Source organism: Stenella coeruleoalba (genome assembly GCF_951394435.1).
Source record: "Stenella coeruleoalba genome assembly, chromosome: 2".
NCBI classification, from domain to species: domain Eukaryota; kingdom Metazoa; phylum Chordata; class Mammalia; order Artiodactyla; family Delphinidae; genus Stenella; species Stenella coeruleoalba.
In genome coordinates this window covers 103116172-103141481 of record NC_137147.1, presented here as the reverse complement: position 1 = coordinate 103141481, position 25310 = coordinate 103116172, and the positions used below count along the sequence as shown (strand labels likewise).

The 25310-nt window shown below is 50.1% G+C and overlaps 1 protein-coding gene across 3 annotated transcripts in view; it reads left to right on the top strand.

Moving 5' to 3' along the window:
• The window catches only part of PCSK6 (proprotein convertase subtilisin/kexin type 6), a 190570-nt gene that overhangs the window by 98107 nt on the left and 67153 nt on the right, over positions 1-25310 (top strand). For all 3 annotated transcript variants that reach the window (XM_079912965.1, XM_079912964.1, XM_079912966.1), the window contains exons 7-11: positions 11009-11181; positions 15183-15395; positions 18697-18797; positions 22793-22896; positions 24656-24773. In XM_079912965.1, the coding sequence (XP_079769091.1) occupies positions 11009-11181; positions 15183-15395; positions 18697-18797; positions 22793-22896; positions 24656-24773 (709 nt within the window). The remainder of the gene's footprint in view (positions 1-11008; positions 11182-15182; positions 15396-18696; positions 18798-22792; positions 22897-24655; positions 24774-25310) is intronic.

Genomic DNA, 25310 nt, shown 5'->3' with positions numbered 1-25310 from the left:
TTTTATATTCTGAGTTTCATTTTGAGAGATCCAATTTGAGTTAATGTTGTATAAGTTATCAGACTTAGGTCAAGGGGTTTTTTGGTTTGTTTTTTGTTTTGTTTGCCTATGGTCATCCAGTTACTCCAGCACCATGTGTTGAAATGCCTGTCTTTCTTCCACTGAGTTGCTTTGCACTTTTGTCAGGAGTCATTTGGGCATATTTGTGTGAGTTTATTTCTGAGTTCTCTGTCTGTTCCATTGATCTATGTGTCTGTCCCTCTCCCAGTGCAGCAGAGTCTTGATTATTATAGCTACAAAAAGTTGTGAAATGGGGTAGACTGATTGCTCCCACTTTAGTTTTCTTTTTCAAACTTATATGAACTTTTCTAGTTCTTTTGCCTTTCCATACAAGTTTTATTATTATCTTGGCAATATCTACGAAAAATATCTTGCTGGGGTTTTGGTAGGGATTATGTTAGACCTGTACATCAATTGGGAGAATTGACATCTTTACTATGTTCAGTCTTCACAAACACAATATCTGTCTTCATTTTTTTAGATCTCCTTTGATTTCTTTCATCGGCACTATGAAGCTTTCACTATGCAAGTCCTATACATGTTTGGTTAGATTTATACCTAAGTATTTCATTTTATTTAAGCAATGATAAAAGGCATTGTACTTCTTTCTTTCTTTCTTCTTTGCTGTGCACAGGCTTTCTCTAGTTGCCACGAAGCAGGAACTACTCTTCATTGCGGAACACGGGCTCTAGGTACGTGGGCTTCAGTAGTTGTGGCACGTGGACTCAGTAGTTGTGGCTCTCGGGCTCTAGAATGCAGGCTCGGTAGTTGTGGCACACGGGCTTAGTTGCTCCACAGCATGTGGTATATTCTCGGACCAGAGGTCGAACCCGTGTCCCCTGCATTGACAGGTGGATTCTTAACCACTGTGCCACCAGGGAAGTCCCAGGCATTGTATTTTTAATTTTGATGTTCATGTGTTCATTGTTAACATACAGAAATATAACTGCTTTTGCATGTTAATCTTATCTCCTGCAACCTTTCTGAATTTGCTTATTAGTTCTAGGAGTAGATTCTTTAAGATTTTATACTTGATAATGTCATCTACAAATAAGGACAGTTTTATTTCTTCTTTTTGATCCTTATGCCTTTTATTTCCTTTTCTTGTTTCGTTGCCGTGGCTAGAACTTCCAACCTAGGGCAGACATCTTTGCCTTGTTCCTGAGTTTAGGGGAAAGCATTCAGACTTTCACCATTAAGTACAATGTTACTTGTAGGCTTTTTTTGTAAATACTGTTTAGCAAGTTGGTGATGTTCCCTTCTAGTCATAGTTAGAGAGGTTTTTTTTTCTTCTTTAAATGAGTAGGTATTGAATTTTGTCACTGCTTTTTCCTCATTGAGTGACATGATTATGTGATTTTTCTTTTTTAAATTGTCAATATGGTAGGTTATACTGGTTGAGTTCTGAATATTGATCCAGTACTGAATCTGGCCAAGCCCCACTTGGTCATGGTGTTTCCTTTTATATATATATATATTACTGAAACCTGTTTGCTAATATTTTGTTAAGGATTTTTGTGTCTGTGTTCATGAGGATTCTTGGTCTGTAATTTTCTTTTTCTTTCTCTCTCTTGCTCTTTTTTTTTTTTTTTTTTTTGGTATTGTCTTTGTACTATCAGGGTAATCCTAGCTTCAGTAAATGAATTGGGAAGTGTTCCCTCCTCTTTTATGTTCTGGAAGTGATTGTGTTGAATTGGTGTTAATTCTTTAAACTATTAGTAAAATCTTCCAGTGAAACCATATCTCTTTGGTGGGGAGATTTTTTAAAAATTACAAACTAAATTTCTTGGAAAGTTATAGGGTTGTTCAAATTATCCTTTTCATATTGGGGTGAGTTGTAGTAGTTTGTGTGTTCTGAGGAAGTGGTGCATTTCATCTAATTTATGAAGTTTATTTGTGTAGAGTTGTTTGTAATATTCCCTTATTACACTTTCGATGTTGGTAGCATCTGTGGATATATTCTTTGTTTCTTTCCTGATATTGGTAATTTGTGTCTTCTTTTTTTTTTCTTAGTCATTCTTAACTGGAAGTTTATCAGTTTTATTGATCTTTTCACAAAATTAGCTCTTTGTTGCACTTATTTTCTCTAGTGTTTTTCTGTTTTCAATTTCACTGTTTTCTGCTCTTTATTATTTCCTTCCTTCCTCTTGCTTTGGGCTTATTTTAAAGCTCTTCTTTTTCTAGGATCTTGAAGTGGGTGCTTCGCTTACTGATTTGAGACTCTTCTTCTTCTCTGGTGTAAACAATGGTACCATAAATCTTCCCCTTAGCAATAGTGTAACCGTGTCTCACAGATTTTGGTACCTTGTATTTTCCTTTTCATTCAGTTCAATGTTTTGTTTCGTTTTTCCCTTGAGACTTCCTCTTGGACCTGTGGATTTTTTTAAAGTGTGTTGTTTTGTTTCCAGCTGCTTGGAGATTTTTCTGTTTTCCGTCCCTCGTCAGTTACTAGTTGGATTCCATTGTGGTTGCAGAACACATTCTGTAGGAGTTCAGTTCTCTTAAATTCATTGAGGTCAGGGTCTAATCTATCTTGGAATACGTTCTGTGGGCCCTTGAGAATAACGTGTATTCTGTTGTTGCGTAGAATGTTCTAAAAATGTTTCTGAGAACCTGTTGGTTGATGGTGTTGAGTTCTTCCTCATCCTTTCTAATTTTCTGTCTGGCTGTTCTGTCGAGCGTTGAGAGATGTTCAAGTCTGGCAGGGTGGTGGTGGCCTCCCCATCCCCGGGCTCTGTCCTGCCTCTCGGCCTCTGAATGAAGCCTGCCGCTGCCCACGCCCAGCCTGGGTGCCCCTGCCCTGCTCCTCTGGCACTGCTCTCCCCTCGGCAGCAGCCTCCTCGCCCAGGCCCTGCTTCTTCCCTCCCCTCAGATGGCTGCTTGCTGTCTTCCCGCAGTTCCTTGGACATCTCATCTGCCAGTCTTGTTTCCAGGGCTGTTACAGTTTTATTCATTTTCTTCTCTTTTTCCTGTTATTTCTAGGGATTCGGGCCCGTAGTAGAGGTGGACCGAGGGCTTGGTTTTCATTCGTGGTCCGGGCTCCTTAGTATTTTTATTGTGATGGTGCTAAGTGCTATCACTGGTTGCTGTTACTTACCAGATGCTTCACCAGACATGTATACTCGTCTGTGCACCTCAGAATGATTCTGCAAGTTGGATATTATCATGGCCACTTTACACCTGGGGAAAGTGACAGCCAGAGGAGTTGCCTGCCATGTCCAGGTCCACACAGCTGCTGAGGCAGGCCTGCTGACCTGGAGCCCGGGTTGTCCCTTTGTGGCTGCGGGTCTCTGATGCTGGACACAGGGGTGGCCGGATGAGGACAGCTGTCATCAAGCCCTGTGAGCAGGAACAGAAGCAGGAAGGAAGGGTCCATGGTGTGCACGTGTATTCTTTTCCTTGTTTGCATTCACATTCCTTCGAAAGATATTTCAGCCTTGCTCTCTCTCTCAGCCTCAAATGTACTAAGCTGTGTGCTCTGTCCTTCCTCTGATAATGGGGCAACGTGGGAGGTGGAGGGAAAGGATGGCGGGCCTCACCCCGTCCTCTCTCCTCACTTAACCTCTCTTTACTCTTTCACTCTGTTAACCTTTTTTCTTTTTTTTTTAATTTCAGCCCTATGTTTGATTTTCCCCTCCTCACTCCTTGTAATGCTCCTTCCCTCTTTCCCCATCTGCTTCTGGTCAGCATTGGTGGTGGGTGGGCTCAGACTTGCCTGCACCTACCAGCCTTCAGCTCATCATCATCATCATCATCATCTCCATCATCTCACCTGCCAGGTGAGCTCCATAGACAGGGCCCTCCCTGCCGGTGCCTTGAGAGGCCCCTGGGTGTGAGCCCAGCCGCTGCATCATGTCCTCCTGGCTTCATGGCCCCTCCCAGCACCCTGTGAGACAGGCTTTCTGGGCAGCCAGCTGTCCACCCGACCCCGCCCTGAGCAGAACTTGCTCTGTCAGGGAACCTGCAAGGCAGGCAGTGAAGCCCTCACCCCTTTAACTCTAAAGGGCATCAGTCTTTTGGGGAGTTGCTCCCCTGAACTGATGCTTAACAAGATTCAGACACTTCCCTGGGTCAGGATGGTGTCACCTGGAGCACAACCTGTCCTGCGTCCAACTTGGAGAAGCACCCCTGGCCCAAGGGACAGATCCCAAGGCTGCTAGGGAGCAGGGCCGTGGGCGGCTGCCAGGAACCCCTCCCGGGCCTGGCAGATGCCCTGAAACTGAAGAACTCTCTACTCAGGCTCCATGAAGGACGTGCATCTTTTCAGTCTGTTGACTCTGTTTCTGGGAAGGAAAAATGAAACAGCAGCAGGCCAATTTCTCTTGGTGTTTTTGTTCTGTTTTGACTGGGGAACTGAATCATGCCTTTCTTTTCGCAAACATGAGACTGTTAAGTACATAACAGCTAAATTAATCCTTGCCCATATATTAGTTAATTATGTTAATTCAGACTTACAGAATTCAGTCTCATTAGCGTTTCCATTCAGTAGTTTAGGCTTATGAGTGTTTTAAGAGGACAGTTTAAGCTACAATTTTTTTTTTTTTTTTTGTGGTACGCGGGCCTCTCACTGTTGTGGCCTCTCCCGTTGCGGAGCACAGGCTCCGGACGCGCAGGCTCAGCGACCATGGCTCACGGGCCCAGCCGCTCTGTGGCATGTGGGATCTTCCCGGATCCGGGCACGAACCCATGTCCCCTGCATCGGCAGGCGGACTCCCAACCAGTGCGCCACCAGGGAAGCCCTAAGCTACAATTTAATCTTCAAAGGCTCCAAGTGCATTTTCCACTGCAGGAGGATTCTAAATACCTTGCGAGGTTTGGGAGGATTTAGTGACCGTGGGCAACTACAGCCCCACATTCTCATCAGAGACTCCCCGCCTGCTGGGTCTGGTACCCCGAGGCTAAGAGGAACCTTGGGAAGGAGGAGATCGACAAGGGTGGCCACAGCTCCTGCACCGTGTCCCCCTGGTGGCCATGCCCCCGCCACGCTGCCCTGCAGCCCCCCCGCCCCAAGGACAGGTGAGCCGGTTCTAGGCTGCGTGCTGGGCTTCCTGAGGTTGTCCTCACAGACACTGAGCAGGAAGCAGCTCTGCTTCTGGGGGTGTGTGAGGAAGGCTGGGGAGAGCACAGGGAGCACGTCCAAGCCTACGTGACAAGCCGGTGGCCTCTGTTCTGGGTGGTGTGACTGTCTTATCGCCACCGTGTTCTGGTCTCTGTCAAAGGCCAGCTCAGGGCATGTGCTCACGTCCTTGTCACAGGTGCACATCCGCTAGGGCTCCTCGTGTCCCCACTTGCAGGATGGATACTCGGGTCCCCATCATGCTCTTCTGTCCCAAGCTGCCAGCTCTCACTGGATCGCCTTGTTCTCTGGCCCCTGCTCCCTGGTGGAGAGACCACGAAAGTCAGTCTGCGTTTCAAATCTCTAGAGCATTGCTGAGGTTCTTCCACTCTTTTATAGTTCTCTGAAAAATCAGCAGAACCTGATTATGAAAGAGTGACCTGTTTTAAAATAAAGATTTCATTACTATTTAGGTATGACAAGGCCCATAGATCAGGAGACAATGGCCATTGAACAGAGTTTGTTACTCACAGTTCCCAAGAAGATGGGTTATGCCTGGCGTGGAGGACACGCGGAAAAGCACCAGGGTTGGTCGGGGGGCAGAGGGAGCGAGGGGACCTGTGGGCTTCAGCCTTTATTGTGGTTTCTGCAGGAAAGAATGGGCGAGGTGGGGTGAGCAGGCTTAGGATGGGCTAGTTTGAATCATTTCAGGGCTCAGGGCTTAGGAGCTGCCCCTGGTTGTATGGTACCAGGCCCTGGGCTGATTAGGGCAGGTGGAGAGTAACCCCAAGTGTAAAAGCCCCATAAAGGGGGGGTGCTTGGGGGTGTGAGCTCTGGATTGGTTGGTTTGCATAGGAAAGATGTGCTCCTGGGGTAGTTCTGGACCATATCCAGGAACTGGCCAGCCCTGGGGCATGGGGGTGTCGGTCCCTGCAGCGTCAGCAAGGCCCCAGGATGTCAAAGCATCAGAATACAGAAGATAAGAGACCCGGTTCAAGGCCTACCTAGGAGGGGCCCGGGGCTCCGTGGCAGGACAGGCCCGTGAGTTCACTGGGGCACCGCTGGCTCTAGCTGTGTTTCCACTACAGAGGGAGATTGGGAAACTAGCAGGAGGCCAGGGGGAACTTGGCTTGGCTGTCAGCCGCGGGTCTCCAGGCACTTCGTGTGACAATGGCAAGTGCAGATGTGGCTCCCAACCCGGCCGACCATGCCCCCCGCCCCGGGTCCTAGGAGGAGGCTGTCACGTGTGGGTGTATTTAGAGATCTGAGAGCCCTGTTTGTCTTAGGCCATAATGAGAGTTAACAGAAACCTTTTAGGTTTTTAACATTTCTAAACAACTGTTGCAACCTCACTTGGCCCAGAATGACTGTTGGTAGAACACAATGTACTGTAGTTTTAGTGGGGGGAGAAAAAAAAAAAACAAAAACCAATTCTCTGTGGATTTATGAAAATAAACTCAGAATTAATGAGCAAAATTTGTTGGGGAGGCCTATGTGTCACACTCAGGAAGCTACAGTCTCATTTTACTCTAGCATTGCCATTCGTTTGCTGAAGGCAAAATACGTTACTTGTAAGTAAACAAAAGTGGCCCCCGTGTCCTGCTCCCCTGCCTTCCTGCAAACATTAATCACCGGCTGACTTCTTTGTGTGTGTGTGTGTGTGTTCTCCCTGTTACCTTTTTTGGGGCTTACCAACAGAAATGTATTTTCTCTTGGTTATGGAGGCTGTTGAGTCCAAGATCAAGGTGTCGGAAGATCTGGTTTCTTCCGAGGCCTCTCTCTAGACCAGCACATACGGCTGCTTTTCACTGTGTCTTCTCGTGGTTATCCCTTAGTCTGTGTTGTCCGTGTCAGAATTTCCTCTTCTTAAAAGGACACCAGTTGTGTCGGATGGGTGCCCACCCATGTGACCTCATTTCAGCTTAATTACCCCTTTAAAGACCCCGTCTCCAAAACCAGCACACTCTGATCTTCCTGTTTACTTTTTTAAAATTGTTTATTTATTTATTTTATATCGAAGTACAGTTGAGTTACATTGTTGTGTTAGTTTTAGCTGTACAGCACAGTGATTCAGTTTTATATATATTTTATATATAAATATTCTTTTTCAGGTTCTTTTCCCATATAGGTTATTACAGAGTATTGAGTAGAATTCCCTGTGCTATACAGTAGGTCCTTGTTGGTAATCTATTTTATATTTAGTAGTGTGTGTATGTTAATCCCAAACTCCTAATTTATACCCACCCTTTTCTCCTTTGGGAAAAGACAAATAACATATGATGTCGCCTATATGCGGAATCTAAAAACAAAATACAAATAAATTTATTTACAAAACAGAAAGAGACTCACAGACATAGAAGACAAATCCATTGCCTTTGAACATGGAACTTCTTCAGGACGTTTTCAGGGGAAATGCTGTGTCTCGGGCTGCTTCACATGGGCGTCTGCATGTCCACGGGTTTGCCTTGCCTTATACAAGCCTGTGGTTTGCAAAGTCCCACCATAATTTAGGAGCAGGAAAAGGGAGGAAGGACGGGTCACTATGAAAAAAAATGTTTTGTTTTTTTTAAAAATAAATTTATTTACTTATTCATATTTATTTTTGGCTGTGTTGGGTGTTCGTTGCTGCATGCAGGCTTTCTCTAGTTACAGCGAGCAGGGGCTACTCTTCGTTGTGGTGCGGTGGCTTCTCTTGTTGCGGAACACAGGCTCGAAGCGCGTGGGCTTCAGTAGTTGTGGCACACGGGCTCAGTAGTTGTGGCTCGTGGGCTCTAGAGCACAGGCTCAGTAGTTGTGGTGCACGGGCTGAGTTGCTCTGTGGCATGTGGGATCTTCCCGGACCAGGGCTCAAACCCGTGTCCCCTGCGTTGGCAGGCGGATTCTTAACCACTGCGCCCCCAGGGAAGTCCCGGTTGGTTTTTTTTAACTTCATCAAGAGTCTTGTAAAATCATTGCTTTCATCAGGTTCTCCTGGGGCCTTGAAACTATCGTTGGGTGCAGGCCATTTTATAGAAAGTTTATTGTTTCCTGCGAGGCAAGCTGTGTGATTCTTCCCTGGGGGACTGAGCCCTGGCAGCACTAGGAGGTGTCCACCCAAACGCAAACCTGTCGGGCCCTGCAAAGCCCCGCTGTCCTCCTCCTCACACTCCTCCCACCTGGTGCCGCAGACGGGCCCTTGGAGTGGACGGCTCAGGCCTGCTCATCCTCCCCTGGGAGCCCTGAACCCAGCCCACTGCTGAGTCGTGAGCACGCTAACAACCATGAGTGGATCTGCCATCCAGATGATTTGTCCACATTATTTTTGTACCTGACAGTTTATGGGAAATGGGTCTTTATTTTTTCATTGGAGAAATGACTGTTTTCTTCAGTTTGGCGTTTCCAGAGAGCCATTCACATTTAAAGCTAATATTGGAACAGCAGGTTTCCACTGAAAATATTTACCTTTTCCTTGTTGGCAACTTGTCAGTGTAGGGGAAAATAGATGCTTCATTAAAATCTAAATACATTATGCTTTCTTTCTCACACGTCAGTCACTCTTCCTCCAAGTTGAGGAACATTGTGAGAAGTGTTGGGAAAGCATTCTGGTCTTATGTTTTTACTTATTTTAGATGTCATCTGGCATCTTGTTCTTGTTCAAAAAGAGGCATCCCAACACCTATCACTGGCATGGAGAAGCCCTAGGATAGCAGGTTAAATGTCACCCCTAGGACATCAGAATTGATGGTGGCTTCAGTGTGACCGGCGGGGTCTCTTGCCCTGGAAACTCCATTGCCAAATAGAAGGGCATAAAGAAAGCAGCTGCCGTTTCTCAGAAAGCACAGGGCCCCAGTGCCTTAGCAAATAGTTAATTCCCCCGGCTACCCTGGCAGGTGAGCTTTGTGGAAAACAAGGGCTCGGACAGGTTGAGACCCTGGGCCAAGGTCACACGCAGCCGAGATGAGATTCCACCCCAGGACTGTCTGACCCCTGCTCTCTTCCCCCAGCTGTGAGCTGCTCTTTATTTTGCCTGGGGCCCCGCCTCTGCCACACCACATGGCCAACGTCCTGTACTCGTTATGGCCTCTCCTTGGGGTTTGTGGCTCCAAGAGCCTCTGGGCCTAGTGTCTCTGATGTAGCCAAAGAGACGAAGGCCCTGGGCACATAGACTAGCAACTGGGAAGGATGGTACTTGGGGCTACCCTGAGTCTCCTCGTCCACCCAGAAATCTGAGAAAGGAGAAAGTGCGATGAGCTGATGCAGCAGAAGGAGCCCCGCCCCACGACAGATGCCCACAAACCCAGAAAAGATTTGGCCCTCGTTATAACCCCCTTGATCTTCAAAGGGAAATTGGCTCCCACTTCCTTGAAATTAAGAACCTCTGTTTATCAAAAGACACCATAACAAGTGAGAAGACAAGGCATCAACTGGGAGAAGATGTTCACAACATACATAACCAGGAAAGGATGAATTCCCAGTACAGGCAAAGCTAAGCAGTGTATCGTGCAGACAGTTGTATTAAAACACCCGTTTTTAAAGGCAATGGAAAGACTAGTCCAAAATTCTGAGCAGTTTCCTCCGTGAGGGGCAGGGCTTGGGTTGAGGCCACAGTGGCTCAAGTTCATATTTTCCCTAGATGAATGTTCATGTGTGTCTGTTATTTTATTAGGCTTTATAACTAACATGTTTGTGCCAGGCAGTCCTTCATACATGTCAAATAGTAAATGTTTTAAAAATAAAGGTAAAAAGTAGTTATTAACAACCCCCGGAGGTAGGTTTCACTGTCCCCGTTTTTACAGGTGGGGTCAGACTAGCTGCTGACACACACTGGGTACTTACTGCACTCCAGGCACTTTATATGAATCGTCTTTTTCAGTGTTTATGGCTCCTCTATAGATACAGTCATTTTCATCATCACAGTTCATAGAAAACAGAAGCTTAGTGAGACAAGGTAGTTCTTGCAGTCACTAGCTGGTCACAACTGGTGGTCAAAGCAGGGCTTCCCCCATGACCTGCCCCATGTCCCTCTCGTGGGTGAGGGGGTGACCAGGCGTCTACCCCCACTCGTCCTGTGCTGCCGTCTCCGTGTCTGAACGATGGTGGCATCCCCACGCTGTCTACTGCCAGGCACCTGAGGTTCTGAATCACTCAGGCGGTCGTAGACCGGGAGGCCCAAATCACAGACAGTTACGTCCCACAGTTCTGGAGGCTATAAGTCCAAGATCAAGGTGCTGGCTCACTGGTTCCCCATGAGGCCCACGTGGTGGCTGGCAGACGACCACCATCCGTGTCCTCACACGGTGGAGGGGACAGGAAGCCAGGGAAGGGTGCTAATCCTGCCCTGGGGCCACCCTCCTGACCTCACCTAAACCTAGTTACCTCCTAAAGTCCCCCCTCCAGATGCCCTCACCTCGGGGGTTAGGGCTGTAGCATATGAATCTGGAGGGACACAGCGTTCAGTCCATGGTAGGCAGGGATGAGGGGAAGGGAAATAGATGGAGAGCTGGCAGGTAGAGCGGATGGTGTTGAAATCTATCTCTGCTGCTCCCTTTTAAGGCCGTCCAGCTATAAGGAGCTGGTTCTCTGATGACCTCAGCCCCTTCCTCGGTCAGCACCCATGTGGCTGTGAGTACTTTGTTGAGTTTTTGATGTCACCCGGGCCTAATCTCACTCTTGTTTTGCTGTGAATGTCTCTGACATTGTGTTTGAGTACAGTTTCGAGGTTCTAAGAGCAGGAGTTTCCAGTAGCTTGGTGTCCCAGCTAAGCATGGGGCCCGGATGCTGTGCCCAGCTCCCCGGACAGCTGTGCGGGGACCACGGTCCACACGGGGACCAGTGGCCGTGCGGGACCAACACCTGCATGGAACCCCCCACCCACCCACCTTCCATGCGACTGTCACGGGCCTGTGCTTCCAGGCATCCGCATGCTGGACGGAGACGTGACCGACGTGGTGGAGGCCAAGTCCCTGGGCATCAGACCCAACTACATCGACATTTACAGCGCGAGCTGGGGGCCGGATGACGACGGGAAGACGGTGGACGGGCCCGGCCGACTGGCCAGACAGGCCTTCGAGTACGGCATTAAAAAGGTGTGAGTAACCCAGAGCTGCGAGGGAGCCTCAGGGATGGGGGGAATAGTGAAAATATTTAACAGTGAGAAATCAGAAGGAATAAAGCCAAAAAGAATATTAAAAAGACTCTCAGTCCGACAAACCCAAAGATGATCTTTCAAATGCTCTTTTAACTCTTCTATGCATATGGAAGGAACTGGGTTCCCTCACGTTTTTTAGAAACAAATATGGGACCATCTTCATGCTGTTTTGCAGTATGTCTTATCAAACAACCAACATGTCATATAGGTAAGAAGAAATCTTGTCACATAGGTAACAATAAATAAACTTGAGGGACTTCCCTGGCGGTCCAGTGGTTAAGACTCCATGCTTCCACTGCAGGGGGCGTGGGTTCCATCCCTGGTCGGGGAACTAGATCCCACATGCCATGCAGTGTGGCCCAAAAATAAATAAATAAATTTGAGCAGCATACACACAAAATTAGAGTGACACAGGGGAGAGCCCCAAAGCAGGACGGCGATGGTGCCAGGACCAGAGCGAGGGAGAAGTCATTTGGGGGCTCAGGGAAGTGGCCGTCCACCAACGAGAGCAGAAGGACATCACCTCATTACAGAGTAGCTGTTCCGGAAAGTACCAGCTGGTCACTCACCAGCCCCCTGGCTCTGAGCCTTGGAGCCTGACTGCCCCCAGCTGAGGGGTGTATGCAGGTGGGTGGTGGGGATCCTAGACTAACCACCCGGCCTGTTAACTGGGACAGTGCAGGTGGAAGGGGTGTCTGGGCCTCGGCCCACCTGCTCACAGGAAACCCGAGCCGGGGAGCTGTCTGCGTCCATCACGGGGAGTGTGCTCACCCAGCACCCCCGAAGCAGCAGGTCTTGGCCAGGTTCCCTCCCTGCCAGCTCGCAGCCCAGTGTGTTTGGGGTGGACCCCACTGGGGGCTACACCGAGCAAACATCTGAGCATGGGCCCTCCACCCCCCGGCTGAGGGGGAGCTGGCAGGCTCCTCTCGGGAGGTCCAGCCCAGTCACTCTGTGGTCATCAGTTCTGGGTCCTTGTGAGTCAGAAAAGCCTGGAGATGTCCCAGCTCTTACAAGCACGGTGGCAAGGCAGATTTATGGGTGAGGACAACTTCTTGGAGCAGACACAGAGCTGTGGTCAGCGTCCGGGTGGCCCTGGGAGGCCCGGCAATGCTGGCAGGGTTGGGTCAGGAGGTCCAGGCATCCCCAAGGCAGGGTTTATACCTCTGACTTCTACAGGAAACAGGACGGGGGCCAGGTCAAGCCCATTTTATTATCTATATTTTAAAAACATTTTTAAAAAGTTCTTATCTTATTGTAAACCATGCATGATTAAAATGTGGTTAACAAATAAAATAGTACCAGAGGATTATAGTGAAAGCAGCCCTTATCGCCCTCTGCCCATCCCCCCGTGGTGCCCCACAGAGGAGCAATCCTGAATTCTGAGCAACACCGGCTACATCCAGCTCTCAGGGGAGTGTGGAAGGTGCGGAGAGGACCATGTGGTTCTTGTCACAGTTTCTTGAAATACTGAAGTCACTTCATTTTTTTTTTTTTTAGTCATTCTGAATAAAATATGCCACATAGGGAGCCTTAGATCGCAGCTGTCTGAAGTTGTCACTGAAAATCCTCCTAGAGATTTGATGATCTCAGACCGAACCACATTCTCCCATCTGTTTTTCCTCCTCGATGCCCTGTTTGTCACCTATATCCTTTTTCTGTAAAATCTGACTTCATCTTTGGTAGATGGTGTGGGTTGGTGGTAGGAGACATCAGACCCTGTACTTTGGCATAAACATGTGTTTGATGTTGGTCCTCGTGTGGCTTGTCACCCAGAAGGGGAGAGTCAGTGTCACTGTGGCTGAAAGCACTGGCTTTGTCCAGATGCCGGGCATTTGCTAGCCCTCTGAGTCCATGGATGAGGTCTCCGCTTCCCAGGCAAGATGCTCAAATACGTTCCGATGGTGTTGAGGTGTGGTGGCTTCCTGAACAGAAGTGCAAGTTCATAGCCAGGGTTGAAACGTCCCCTGGAGCCTCTGTCCTGTGGCTTCCATAGGAACAGAAGACCCGGAAAGTGAAAATGCAGTCCTCAGCGATGGCTCAGACCTGGGTGCTTCCTCTGCCTCGTTCCCACGTTCCCTTTCCAGGAAACTGTTTTCAGAAGGGAAAGAGGCTTTGGACTCCTTGATGCCTGTGAGAACTCATGGGTCTAGTGGTACCTGCAAAGTGCAAGGTGAAGAGATGCAAGTCTTTGGCATTTAGGCCTCTGTTATTCAAAGTGGGGTCCCAAGCAGCAGAGCTGGCATCACCTGGGAGCCCGTCAGAAGTGCAGAATCTTGGGCTCACCTGGACCAGCTGAGCCCAAGTCTGCGATGTAGCGAGACCCCCAGGGATTCTCCTCACAAGTGTGAGAAGTGCTTTTTGAGGCCATTCACCATGCTGCTGGAGCAGTAAGATCGCTTGCCCTGCTTTGCAAAATGACAGCCTTTGATAAATAATTTGGAGTGAGGTGAGGAGTTGGAGGTGAAATAAAGACAGGCTCTGACGGGTTCAACACCCTTTCATTCCAATTTTCGTTGGCTTTGAATGAGCTTCTGATTAATCTTTTCCAACAGGTAGTTATGGGCACAGACACACGCATGTCCTTAGTCCTTTGTGCCTTTTTTTCCAGAAGGTTGCCATTTTTGCTAACTGTAAGTAACCTTTCTGTCGAGCTGTTGGCCGTTTGGGCAGGTCTGCCTTCGAGATGTGGAAAACGGAGTGGACGAGGCAGTTTTGAGCCCTGGGACTGGGCTGTCCCTCGAGCCTCAGGTTGGAACTGGTGCAGATGTGGGAGTGAAGACAAATAGGCAGAAAAGGGTGGGGACCTGTGGTCTACTTGGTCCAAAAGTGGGGTGTCCTGGTGCTTCTGGAGCAGATGGGTGCCCTCAGTCCGGGTGGACTTGAGCTCCAAGGGTGTGTCAGGCATCCTGTCAGAAGCAGCGCTTCAGTCGGGCTACGGGGAATTGTAGGATTTTGTTGAAAATTTTCTTTAAATTGGCCAGTTGTTGGGCCTGAGTGTCAGTTTCCTCCTGTGTGTTTGGACAGGAGTATCCTTGGCAAGGATGCCGGAGCCACCAGCCCACGTGGAGATGGGTATTGGCACCTCTCTCTGGGGCTGGCTGTGCCCACCAACGGTCCAGCCTTTCGGACCGAACGGGTCGGTTCTGTCTTGGAACTGGTGTTCTTCTTTAGCTGGTGTTTGTGGCTGGGATGAGTGTTGGTTGGATCCCATGGGTGTGGGTTGGAGAGGCTGCAGGAGCTCCCCTGACCTGCTACTGTCTTACAGCGACTTGCTGTCACGTGTGTGTCCTTAAATGTGAAAAGCTACACACAGGTGAAGCCGCTGGCCTTGGTTGCGCTGGCAGTGTGGCCGCTTCAACGCTGACCCAAGGGGAAGCCCGGGGGCGCTCTCCTAGGATGGCCCCGGGGTGTTCTGGCCCTTGGCCCTTGTTCCTGCAAATCCTGGGCCCGCCGCTTTTCAAGGAGCTCTTCTCCAGGAAGGATGCTTCTGCAGCTGGGTTTTCAGGAACTTTTGCCCTCTTCCTCAGCCAGAAAAATTAACGTCATAAATTCAGCCGTCAGCTTTCATCTCAGTGTACTTGGGGACGCTGCTTGGTCTTTCTGATCGTGGGACATTGCAGTGGAAATCACTGGTGTTGCTCTGGGACAGAGCAGCTTGTGTGAGGGCCTTGATTTTCCCGTGAAGAACAGGGAGGACTTTCTGGGCCAGCTTCTCAGTATGACGTTGTGATTCTATGGTGTCATGGCTGTTGCCGCCAACACTGTGAAAATTGGAACGCCAGAGCCCATCAGCCCACAGACCACGCACTGGGCGGCCTCTGTCTGGTCTGAGTGCATCCTCCTCGGCCCCCTCCCTCTTCATGGGTGGAGGGGGACGCTGGACAGGGGTGAGACCAGCTGGGGGTCCATGTGGGCTGACGCCTGTCCTCTCCCCTCCAGGGCCGGCAGGGCCTGGGCTCCATTTTCGTCTGGGCGTCGGGGAACGGCGGCCGAGAGGGGGACCACTGCTCCTGCGACGGCTACACCAATAGCATCTACACCATCTCCGTGAGCAGCACCACGGAGAATGGCTACAAGCCCTGGTACCTAGAGGAGTGTGCGTCCACCCTGGCCACCACCTACAGCAGCGGGGCCTTCTACGAGCGCAAAATCGTGAGTCCTCGACGGAACCCCGGGGGATGAGCTCCTCGTCCCATTCTCAGGAGGACGGGCCAGTCAGGGCAGTGTGTACCTGGCCCCGGGCCCAGCCTTGCCGTCAGGGAACTAGTTGTGCCTCAAGGTAAACCCCAGGCCCTTGGCAACCTTCCTCAGACCCTGCCTTTCTAATTTTGGCACAGAGTACCAATTAAAACCCTCTCTGTCTCTAGGGATCTAAAAATAGCCTTTAAGAAAGGAGTGTATTCTCAGCGCGGTGTCTTTTTTAAGCTTTCTGTGTTCTGTGGTCACATCGCTTGGGATCCAACTGGCCTGTTCAGTTTCAACGTGCAAAACAGAGTGAGAGAAAGTCTTGCTTCTATACGGAAACAGTTTAGAAATCTGAGTGTCCTAGGTGTTCCCTTCCTCACAAAAGGACTTTTCCAGACACTTGAGGTTGAGAGTGGTTCTGTCGGTTACGCTCACTTCAATGAACACAAGTGCGGTTTATCTTTTAGAAAGTAACTTTTAGTTTAGTGATGGGTGAAGTTTGTGCTTGTTCCTTCCCTACGTGCTTTCCTACTTTGAAAAAATGTAAGAGGGGAGGGTTTCAAGTTGAAATCAATGCAGAATTCAAATGCACAGTCGTTAAGATGGTTTTTAGACCTTTAAAAAAAGGAGACCGTGGTGCTGGCCAACTGGTTTAACCTGAAAGCTCACTGGCGTCTTTTCATTTCTCCTGTTGCCTGGCCACATCTTTAGACATTACTTGCAGGCATATTTTTACATTTTTCTGCGGGAGCGTGCAGGCTTCCCGTTCCCTGATTTGCTCTGCACCAGTGGGAAGGTCAGCCGCTATCCTCCCACCGCCAGCCTGGCAGCAGCCCGGGCTGTTTCACGAAGGTATTAATTTATTTTCCTTTTCTACTGGACTGTGCACTCCTGGGATGGGGCTGAGATTCTGAATGGTGTCCTGTTCATTTAGGAATCTAGCTCATTTGAACACGGACTTGCTGGAGTCTCATTAAGCAGAACCTGACAGAGGCCTTGGCTGGAGGGGGCAGGGAGGTGCTGTGTGCCGGGGACTCTGTGCTGGGTGGATGCCATTCCCCATCCCTGGGAGCAGGGCTTGCAGCTTTATTTGCTTAATTAATCACACAGCATCTGCAGGTGTGTACGTGTGCATGCGTGGGCACACACCTTAGCTGCAAAATGCCTTAATTTCTTTTTCTTTTTTAAAAAAAATTCTCTGAGCCCTAATGTATGGTAAGAAGGGTGTCGTTGGGCAGAGGGTGAAAGAAAATCACACTCCATTGCAGCTGCTGTCCTGGTGCTCGTCCCTGGTAGTATGGGTGGCAGGTTGTTTTTGTTTTGGTTTTTGTTTTTTCCCCCAACTCAACAAGGCCAGGTGTTTGCTCTGAGTCCCTTAGAGACCCTGCCAGGGGGTGAGCCCCTTCCCTGGATGGTGGGCAGCTCGCGTCTGCACGTTCAGGCAGGTGTCCATGGAAATTGGAGCTCGGGCCCCTCGTCCTCTTCCGTTGCTACAATGCAGCGAGTACCGACCTGCGAGGGATTGCCCGGTGCTGAGACAGGGCTTGTGATCAAATCAGTTGCACTTCTAAAGAGGCATCTCTCCCTCATTCATCCACTCACTGAACACAGCCAAGTACCAAGCAGGATGTAGAGTTTCAGGAAGGGGCTGCCCACCTCCCTGTGGGGAGGCCCCTCTACTCATGCCCCTTTCTCTGAGGCTGGAGAGCCAGCCACGGGCCTTACCTGCTCTTGGGAGCTTGGTGTCCTGCCCACACAATCTCATTTTCCCTCACTGGCCACCTTTGACTGAGTACAAGCATGTGCCAGGTGCCAGCTGTGCTTTCACAGGAGCCCCGTGAAGGACTTGGCATTAAGCCCCTTTGCAGATGAAGATCCTGGGGTCAGAGAGGTTGCATCCTCATCCCTGCTCCCTTGCCCTCCCCAATGTCAAGGTCCTGCTGAACTAGGAGGGGGGGAGGAGGCTGGTCTCCACCAGCATCCCTGTCGAATCTTCCTCTGTGTGTGTGACACGGGCTGGATCCCTCTCACTGGTGATGGTCGGCCCAGCTGAATCATGAGGAAGGAAAATGCTGTGTTTGGAAGAGGATCTGGACTGTTACCACAGGGGAAATTCGTTCTCAAGGGTTTTGCAGATGGGTTGCTGGAGGCTTACGGTTGGTGGGTATATTAGTCTCCTATTGCTGTCATAACAAATTGTCCCAAACTTCGCAGCTGGAAACAGCACAGCTGTGTCATCTCACAGCTCTGTGGGCCAGAAGTGCTGCAGCCTCCACTGGGTCTCACGAGGCTGATGTCCAGGTGTTGGCCGGGCTGTGTTCCTTTCCAGAGGCTAGAGGGAGAATCCATTCACTGTTCATCCAGGGTGTTCACAGAACTTAGTTCCTGGTGGTTATAGGACTGAGCTCCTGTTTCCGTGTGGGCTGGCTGCCGAGGGCTGTTCCCAGCTTCTGCGGGCCACCCATGTTCCTGGCTTTTGTCCCCCCAGCGCCCTCTTCAAAGCCAGCAGGGAGGGTCAGGTCCCTCCTAAGCCTCATCTCTCTGACAGACTTTTAAGGGCCCTGTAATTACATCCCCGACTTAAGTTCAGCTGGTTAGCAGCCTTAGTTCTACCTGCAAAATGCATGGGAGTCACACTAGGGCCAGTGTCCCATCCAGCACAACAGGCGTCTCCCAGCTGTACCCACGCGTGCTTCTCCGTTTCAGTTCAAAGGGAAGGTGCAGTCAGGCTGGACTGTGGTGAGGCCCAGAATCAGTGCCCACCCCCGTCACCGAGGGACACAGGTGTAGCTCCTGCTGCAGACAGAACTGGGTGCTCTGGGACACTGTCAGCTACCTGGGAGGACGTCCTGGTGGAGAGAGTGCTCTGTGACCTTCTCTGACCAATGGCCGATCTCTGGCTCACGGCAGAGATGCTCTCTGGGCCAGATGACACCAGCACGTGTTTCCCTGCTCTGAAGTCTGGAGTGACTTGGGGGTTGTTGGTGGGGGCCCCGGCAGGGGGTCTTGGCGTGGAGGCCCCTCTGTTTCATTCTGTCTCTCTGTTGAGTCTCGGGCTGCATCTGCAGTGGTGGGGGGCTGTGGCCTTAACCCCCTGTTCCTACCCCGCCATCACCGTGTTGCTGCAGGGGGTGCCAGACACGCGGAAACCTCCGTTGCCAAGGTGTGTCTGCATAGCACCTCTTCCATCCCTGGGGCTAAGGTCACGCCTGCCCAGGGGCAGTGTCCTGAGCAGCCTCTGACCCGGCTGCTTGCTGCCCCTGCCCAGGTGACCACGGACCTGCGCCAGCGCTGCACCGATGGCCACACCGGGACCTCTGTTTCAGCCCCCATGGTGGCCGGCATCATCGCCTTGGCGCTGGAAGCAAAGTAAGTTCCCACCTACCTTCCCTCCTTTTCCTTTTTTTAAAAAAGTGTTTATTGTGGTAAAATACACATAACGTAAAATTTATGTTTTACACACCATTTTAAGGGTGATGCTCGTTAAGCACATTCACTGTTGAGTGACCGTTGCCGCCAGCCATCTGCAGAACATTTTCGTCTGCCCAGACTGAAGCCCTGTACCCGTCAGATAGCTTCCTGTGTGGTCTGCTTGGGCTTAAACAACAGAAACGTACGATCTCACAGTTCTGGAGGCTAGAGGTCTAAGATCGCGGTGTCGGCAAGGCTGTTTCCCTCTGAGGCCTCTCTCCTTGACGTGTCAGTGGTCACCTTCTCCCCGTGTCCTCACGTGGCCTCTGTGTGTGTGTGTTTAGATCCTTCTGTAAGGACACCAGTCACGTTGGATCAGGGCCCACCCTAATGACCCCATTTCACCTTAATTACAGACGCCCATCTCCAAATGCAGTCACGTCTGAGGTCCTGGGGGTCAGGGCCTCAACGTGTGATTTTGGGGAAGGGACGCGCAATGCAGCCCATAACACTCCCCATTTCCCCCTCACCCAGCTCCTGCCAACCACCGTTCTAGTTTCTGTCTTTGTGAACCTGACTCCTCTCGGACTTCAAATTTGTGGGATCACACAGTGTTTGTCCTTCTGTGTCTGCCTCACTTCACTCAGCATAGTGTCCTCCAGGTTCACGTCAGGATTTCTCCTTAATGGGCATGAGTGGCTTCTTCCCTTCTCTCCCGTTTTCAAGCTCACAGTCTCCTGCCCTTCGTAGGAGCACAGGGAGCCGGGGGGGGGGGTGCCCCAAGCCTGCACCGCACCCCCAGACCACACTTTAGGCTGATACAGCTGTCCTTTGTCAACTGTAGTTCATAAGTTGACAATACGGTGGTGATGTTTTATCTGCTTTAAGCTGAATGAAAGCCCTAGAGTTGTCAATGGGTGGAAGGTTCAGAAGAAGAGAGTCTACTACACATACAGTCATGGGATCAAAAACAGATTTTAGTTTAAATATCAAAACTGGCTCAGAACAGCCCAGCCCTTTGAAGGAGTCATTTGCCGCAGGTGAGATTTTAAATGATTCAGCAGTTATATTTGGGTTGCTGCAGTCCTTCTAATTATGTATGTTTGCTCGTTGATTTGCATCAGGCGAAAGAGCGTAAAACTCAAATGCTACCCATTTCACAAAGAAAGAGCTAAATATCTTTGATTTTCAGGCCAAAATGATAGCTTCTGTGTCCTGAGGCTCATTTAAAAAATGCTAAATAGTTGCTTGTGTGGGAAGTTGCTTTCATATACTTGGTGATTAGTTGTTTTATATTTTCTTTCCTTCCTTATTGGAAACATGGAAGGAGTTTTGTTAGTTGAAACTAAATAGAAAACAGACCCCGCTTTGTGCCGGATTGTCCCATTAAACTTGGCCTGTGGACTCATGAATTCCCCGATCACTGCCTCATCGTTTTAGCTCATCCTCAGAATTTTACAGGTGGTAGGTCAAGCACACGTCATTGGAAACAGCGTCCACTTAGAGCATTTAAACACATAGGGTTGGTCCAGGAAGGAACTTGGTGTAACCAGGGGCACTGCCGGCCTCAGCTGAGGGGCTTTGGAGGCCGGGGTAGTATCTGGACAGCTGCTCACGTGTGCAGCAATTTTGCTGTGGAAGGAGGCCGGGCAAAGCCAGGTCACCTGGGGGGAGAAGCTCTCGGGGGTGCAGGAGGCCTGCAGGCAGCATGTGACAAGGATGAAGGAAGAGCCTTATGTGTGAGAACCACCCCCAAGGCCTAGCAATCCCTTCTTCACTTAAAAAAACATTTTAAACACCATTTCTTAGACATGTTTTCATACAACTATATATGTGATTTCAGTACTATCATCAAAAATGAAATGGAGTTTCTCCTAGTAAGATGGTTTCTCACATCCTCCCTTTCTAAACCCTTTCTGTGTCAGCTCTGAAGCCCAGGCTTCCTGGCATCTGTGCTGAGCTCCCGGGGGGCTGGCTTTCTCCATCCTGGGTGGACCCTGCAGATGTGAGGGGTGACGAACCCGGCCAAACAGGGGAAAGGGCGGCAGGCACATCTGCCGTCTGGAATCCAAAGCCTGTGCGTGCGCCTCTCCACCAGAGGGCAAGGCCGTGGGCCACTCAGGGCCTCAGATCCTCCTCTAACAGTGAGGCTGGCTGTGGTCCTCAGAAGGGCAGTGGATAAGGGGAGGATAGCAAGTCAGCTTGTGCCAAGAAAAGGTCTGGAAACTGTACTGATGGGAACAGTTGGGATAGGCAGCCAGGAGGCCACTGACTGGCCGGGGACCAGCACAGTGTCAAGAACGTGGTGGAGAAATCAGGGGAAGCCAGGGCTAGAGCCCAGAAAGCGGGAGACCCCAGGGAGGAGGAGTACACAGGCCCCCCAGGACTCAAGCCACAGGTGAGCTTCTAGTACTAAAGCAGGCAAAGCATTTGTTGGGAAAGTAAAATAGTGCAGCTGCTGTGAAAAACAATGTGATGGCTCCTCAAAAAATGAAACAAAGAATTACCATATAATTTAACAATTCCACTTGTGAGTGTGCACCCAAAAGGACGGAGAGCAGAGACTCGAAGAGATATTTATACAGCCATGTTCACAGCAGCATTACTCACAATAGCAGAAGGTGGAAGCAACCCAGATGTCCATCAGTAGATGAATGTGGTCTATGGAATGTCATTTGGCCTTGAGAAGGAAGGAGGTTCTGACCCCTGCAGCAACGTGGACGAACCTGGAGGACATTATGCTGAGTGAACTAAGCCAGTCACAGAAGGACAGATACCTTGGGACTCCACTTCTGTGAGGCACCTGGAGTCATCAAATCCATAGAGACAGAAAGTAGGATGGCCTGGCCAGGGGCCTGGGGGAGGGATAGGGAGTGAGTGAGTGATGGGGGCAGAGGTTCAGTGGGTTAAGATGATCACGTTCTGGAGATGCACGGTGGTGACGGCTGCATAACACGGTGAATGTGTTTAATGGCGCTGAACTGTACGCTTAAAAACGGTTGAGATGGTACATTTTATGTTACATATATTTGCAGACACACACACAAAGAGTGGGCAGTTGGAAAGATGCCTGTGAGGACTGGCCAGGGCGGGTGCTATTTAAGAAGAGGTGGCGAAGGCTACGTCCAGGGAGCTCCCGCTGTTTTTTTTTTTTTTTTGGCTGTGCTGTGTGGCCTGCAGGATCTTAGTTCCCCAACCAAGGATCGAATCCATGCCCCCTGCAGTGGAAGCACGGAGTCTTAACCACTGGACTGCCAGGGAAGTCCCCAGGGAGCTCCCATTCTTGTCTGTGTTGCGGTCCTAGTGCTGTGGACAGAGCAGGATTCTGAGAGCATCATTGTCAGGTGGATCCTGTTTTGAGGAGTGTTGAAAAGGCAAGCAGATGTATCTTAGTGTCCAAGGTATCTCATCTCTGCATTTTTAATCGTGGGCAAGTGTTCTTTTAATGAAATGTTTCTACTCTGCACCAAAATGAATATATTGTTAATGTAGAATTACTAAAATCTCAAATTCTAGTGTGTGGGCAGTGGTCCTGGACATGGTGTCTGAGTAGGTGATGGCTGGGCGTGCCCCGGCCCACGGAATGCTCACTCACATGGTAAAGACTAGTCCAGATTGTCCCAACACGTGCTGATACGTAAGGCTGTCCTCCCCCCGGGGCCAGAGTTTGCCATAGAGCCTCATACAGACTCAGGTGGATCGTGGTAGCAAGGCTAGGCTTTAACACTGTGGGTTTTTGGTCACCCATTGTACTATCTTATCTTAGGGTTTGATGACTAGAAACCGTTCTTTACAAAGAGGTTGTGACGTTGACCCTTGACAAGGAGGGGAGCCTGCGGAGCCTTCCTCAAGTCCAGGCACGAGGCCGGCTCCCAACGCCCCACCTCTGATGGGCCTTGTGGCCGCCTTACAGACCCACATGAGTACAGCCGTCTGTCCTTGTGTCATTGCAGCAGCCAGCTGACCTGGAGGGACGTCCAGCACCTGCTGGTGAAGACGTCCAGGCCGGCCCACCTCAAAGCAAACGACTGGAAGGTGAACGGTGCTGGTCATAAAGGTGCGGCCAAGACTCCGGGGCTGGGTGGGTCCTGACCTCCTGGAGCCTGTATGGGCGGGGACATGAATTTCTCAAAAAGAACCCCCAAATAACATTAAGTATGTGTCACAAGAATGAAAGGTAGAAATCCAGTAGTTTAATAAGGTCACTCAAGTTCTGGGCTTGCTAAGCCTCCCGACTTCTGCCACGTCAGGGGCCACCTGTACCAGTATGGACTTCATGGTTCTCTTTAAATGGGCTTGCCTATTTTTTTTTTTTTTTACACAGAGAAGTATATTTTAAAAGGAAGCTCTGTTACATCTAGTTAATCATGGGTTTGATGTGTAGTTACGTTTTTTCTAACGCACATTAAAACAAATCCATAATTATTAAGATACATGATGTTTGCTTATGTGCCACCTAAGGACAACTTGCATTCTCAGCCCTGGGTAGCTCTACAATTTTGAAACTATCCCTCAGTTTCCTGACCTGTACAAGGAGGACATTGAGATAGTTATATAAGTTACTTTCTAACTATAAAACTTCTGTCAGCAAGCCCTTGTGTTTTAAAAGGGCTCTGTCCCCATCATAGCCTGGGACAGACCCAGGTACCATGAAATCAACCCACAGTCCAGGCTTGTAACCCAGATATTTGGAGCCTCTTGAGCAGGTTATTATAGGACTGTGCCACTGGCTTTGTTTGTCTTGCTTCTTACCAGAGATACTTGAAAGAGATTTACATTCAGCCATGGTATGTTAGGGAGGACGTTTTTTCCTTTTCTTTAGCTCAGGTCCCGCTATTTCGACACCAAGCCTGATACTACTCTGAAAAATACAGGTCAAGCATTGTTACCCTAAGTTCCGAGGGACATTCCTTTTAATAAGGAGGCCATTGATTAGGCCTGATGCATCCTTGTGTTGCAGGAATGTCTGTGGTAGTGGCGTGCTGCAACAAGAGCTGACCTACATTGCGATTTTGGCCTAATTAAATAGGAAAAGAGATTGTATCTAGTTCTTGACCTTGCCTCTTAAATTCAACTCTGAAACTCTCCTGCGTTGGCCAAATTAAACACCAGCTTGGGCCAGCCTGTGTGCTGGGTGATGCTGCTCTCCCCGAATGCCCTAGAAATTCAGCAGGGAGAGCAAATGGCAGAAGAGATGAGCAGAGCCTTGTTTTATTGTGCTTATTGCACGTCGTGGTTGCGTGAACTAAGGTGTCGCATGTTTTGCTTTTCATGTCCGGCTCAAAATTCGGGGAGCGCAGATGCCAGGAAGTCCCTTTTTTTTTTTTTTTGCGGTAGGCGGGCCTCTCACTGCTATGGCCTCTCCCGCTGCGGAGCACAGGCTCCGGACGCGCAGGCTCAGCGGCCATGGCTCACGGGCCCAGCCACTCCGCGGCACGTGGGATCCTCCCGGACTGGGGCACGAACCCGTGTCCCCTGCATCGGCAGGCGGACTCTCAACCACTGCGCCACCAGGGAAGCCCAGGAAGTCCCTTTAGTATAAAGAAACTCGCCCTCATCTTACAAAAAGAAAGTACTAGGCCCTCTCAACACTTCCTTTATTTTGCACCAAAATGGGACGTATTTTCTGCCCCTCGCTCCTGACCTGAAAGAGTTGGGAGAGTAAAGCAGCTGGGAGTGTCCTCAGAAGGACGGGTGCTGTGGCCCGGGGCTCTCAGGCGCTGGCAGGGGCCCTGCAGCCCTGGAGGGACACAGGTGGCCTGTCCCCGGACGGTGGTGGCGGTGGGGAGCTGGGTCTGAAGGCCCTGTCTTTTCAGTTAGCCACCTCTATGGATTTGGCTTGGTAGACGCGGACGCCCTCGTCATGGAGGCCAAGAAGTGGACTGCAGTGCCCCTGCAGCACAGCTGTGTCGCTGTCACAGACAAGAGGCCCAGGTGAGCTCGGTTCTTCCGGTGTGTCCTTTGGACTCTGCTGGAAGGTATTTCGGGGATGGGGGAGATAGGTGTTCACACACGCATTCCTGTGCACATCGGTGAGGACATGCGTGTGTGGGTGCGTGCAGTGCGTCTGTAAACATGTCTGCATTTTTTCTTGTGGATTGTGAAGCAGGGAAAGGAATCGATTCTTAATCCAGTACTGTTTTGAGGCCTTTTGCTGTCATTGTAGTTTCCCCTTTTGTCAGTTGCTCCATTCTGAGGCGTCCATCCCTCAGCCTGAACCCCAGCCTAGGATTGGAACTTCTTAGCCGTAATATTTAGCAGAGCCACCCAGACCTGGGAGCTGCCCTGCTGGCTGGGGGCGATGGGCAGCAGCGCCAAGCGGCCTCCGAGAGGCTGGAGCCATAGCTCTGGCAGCTCCACCGGCCCCGAGAGTCCGCAGTGAGACCCCATTGGTCCTGGACCAGGGTGGCAGCCCCAGCTTCTTCTCTGTGGCAGGAGAGGGTTTAGTATCCAGAGTGCACAGCAGCACGG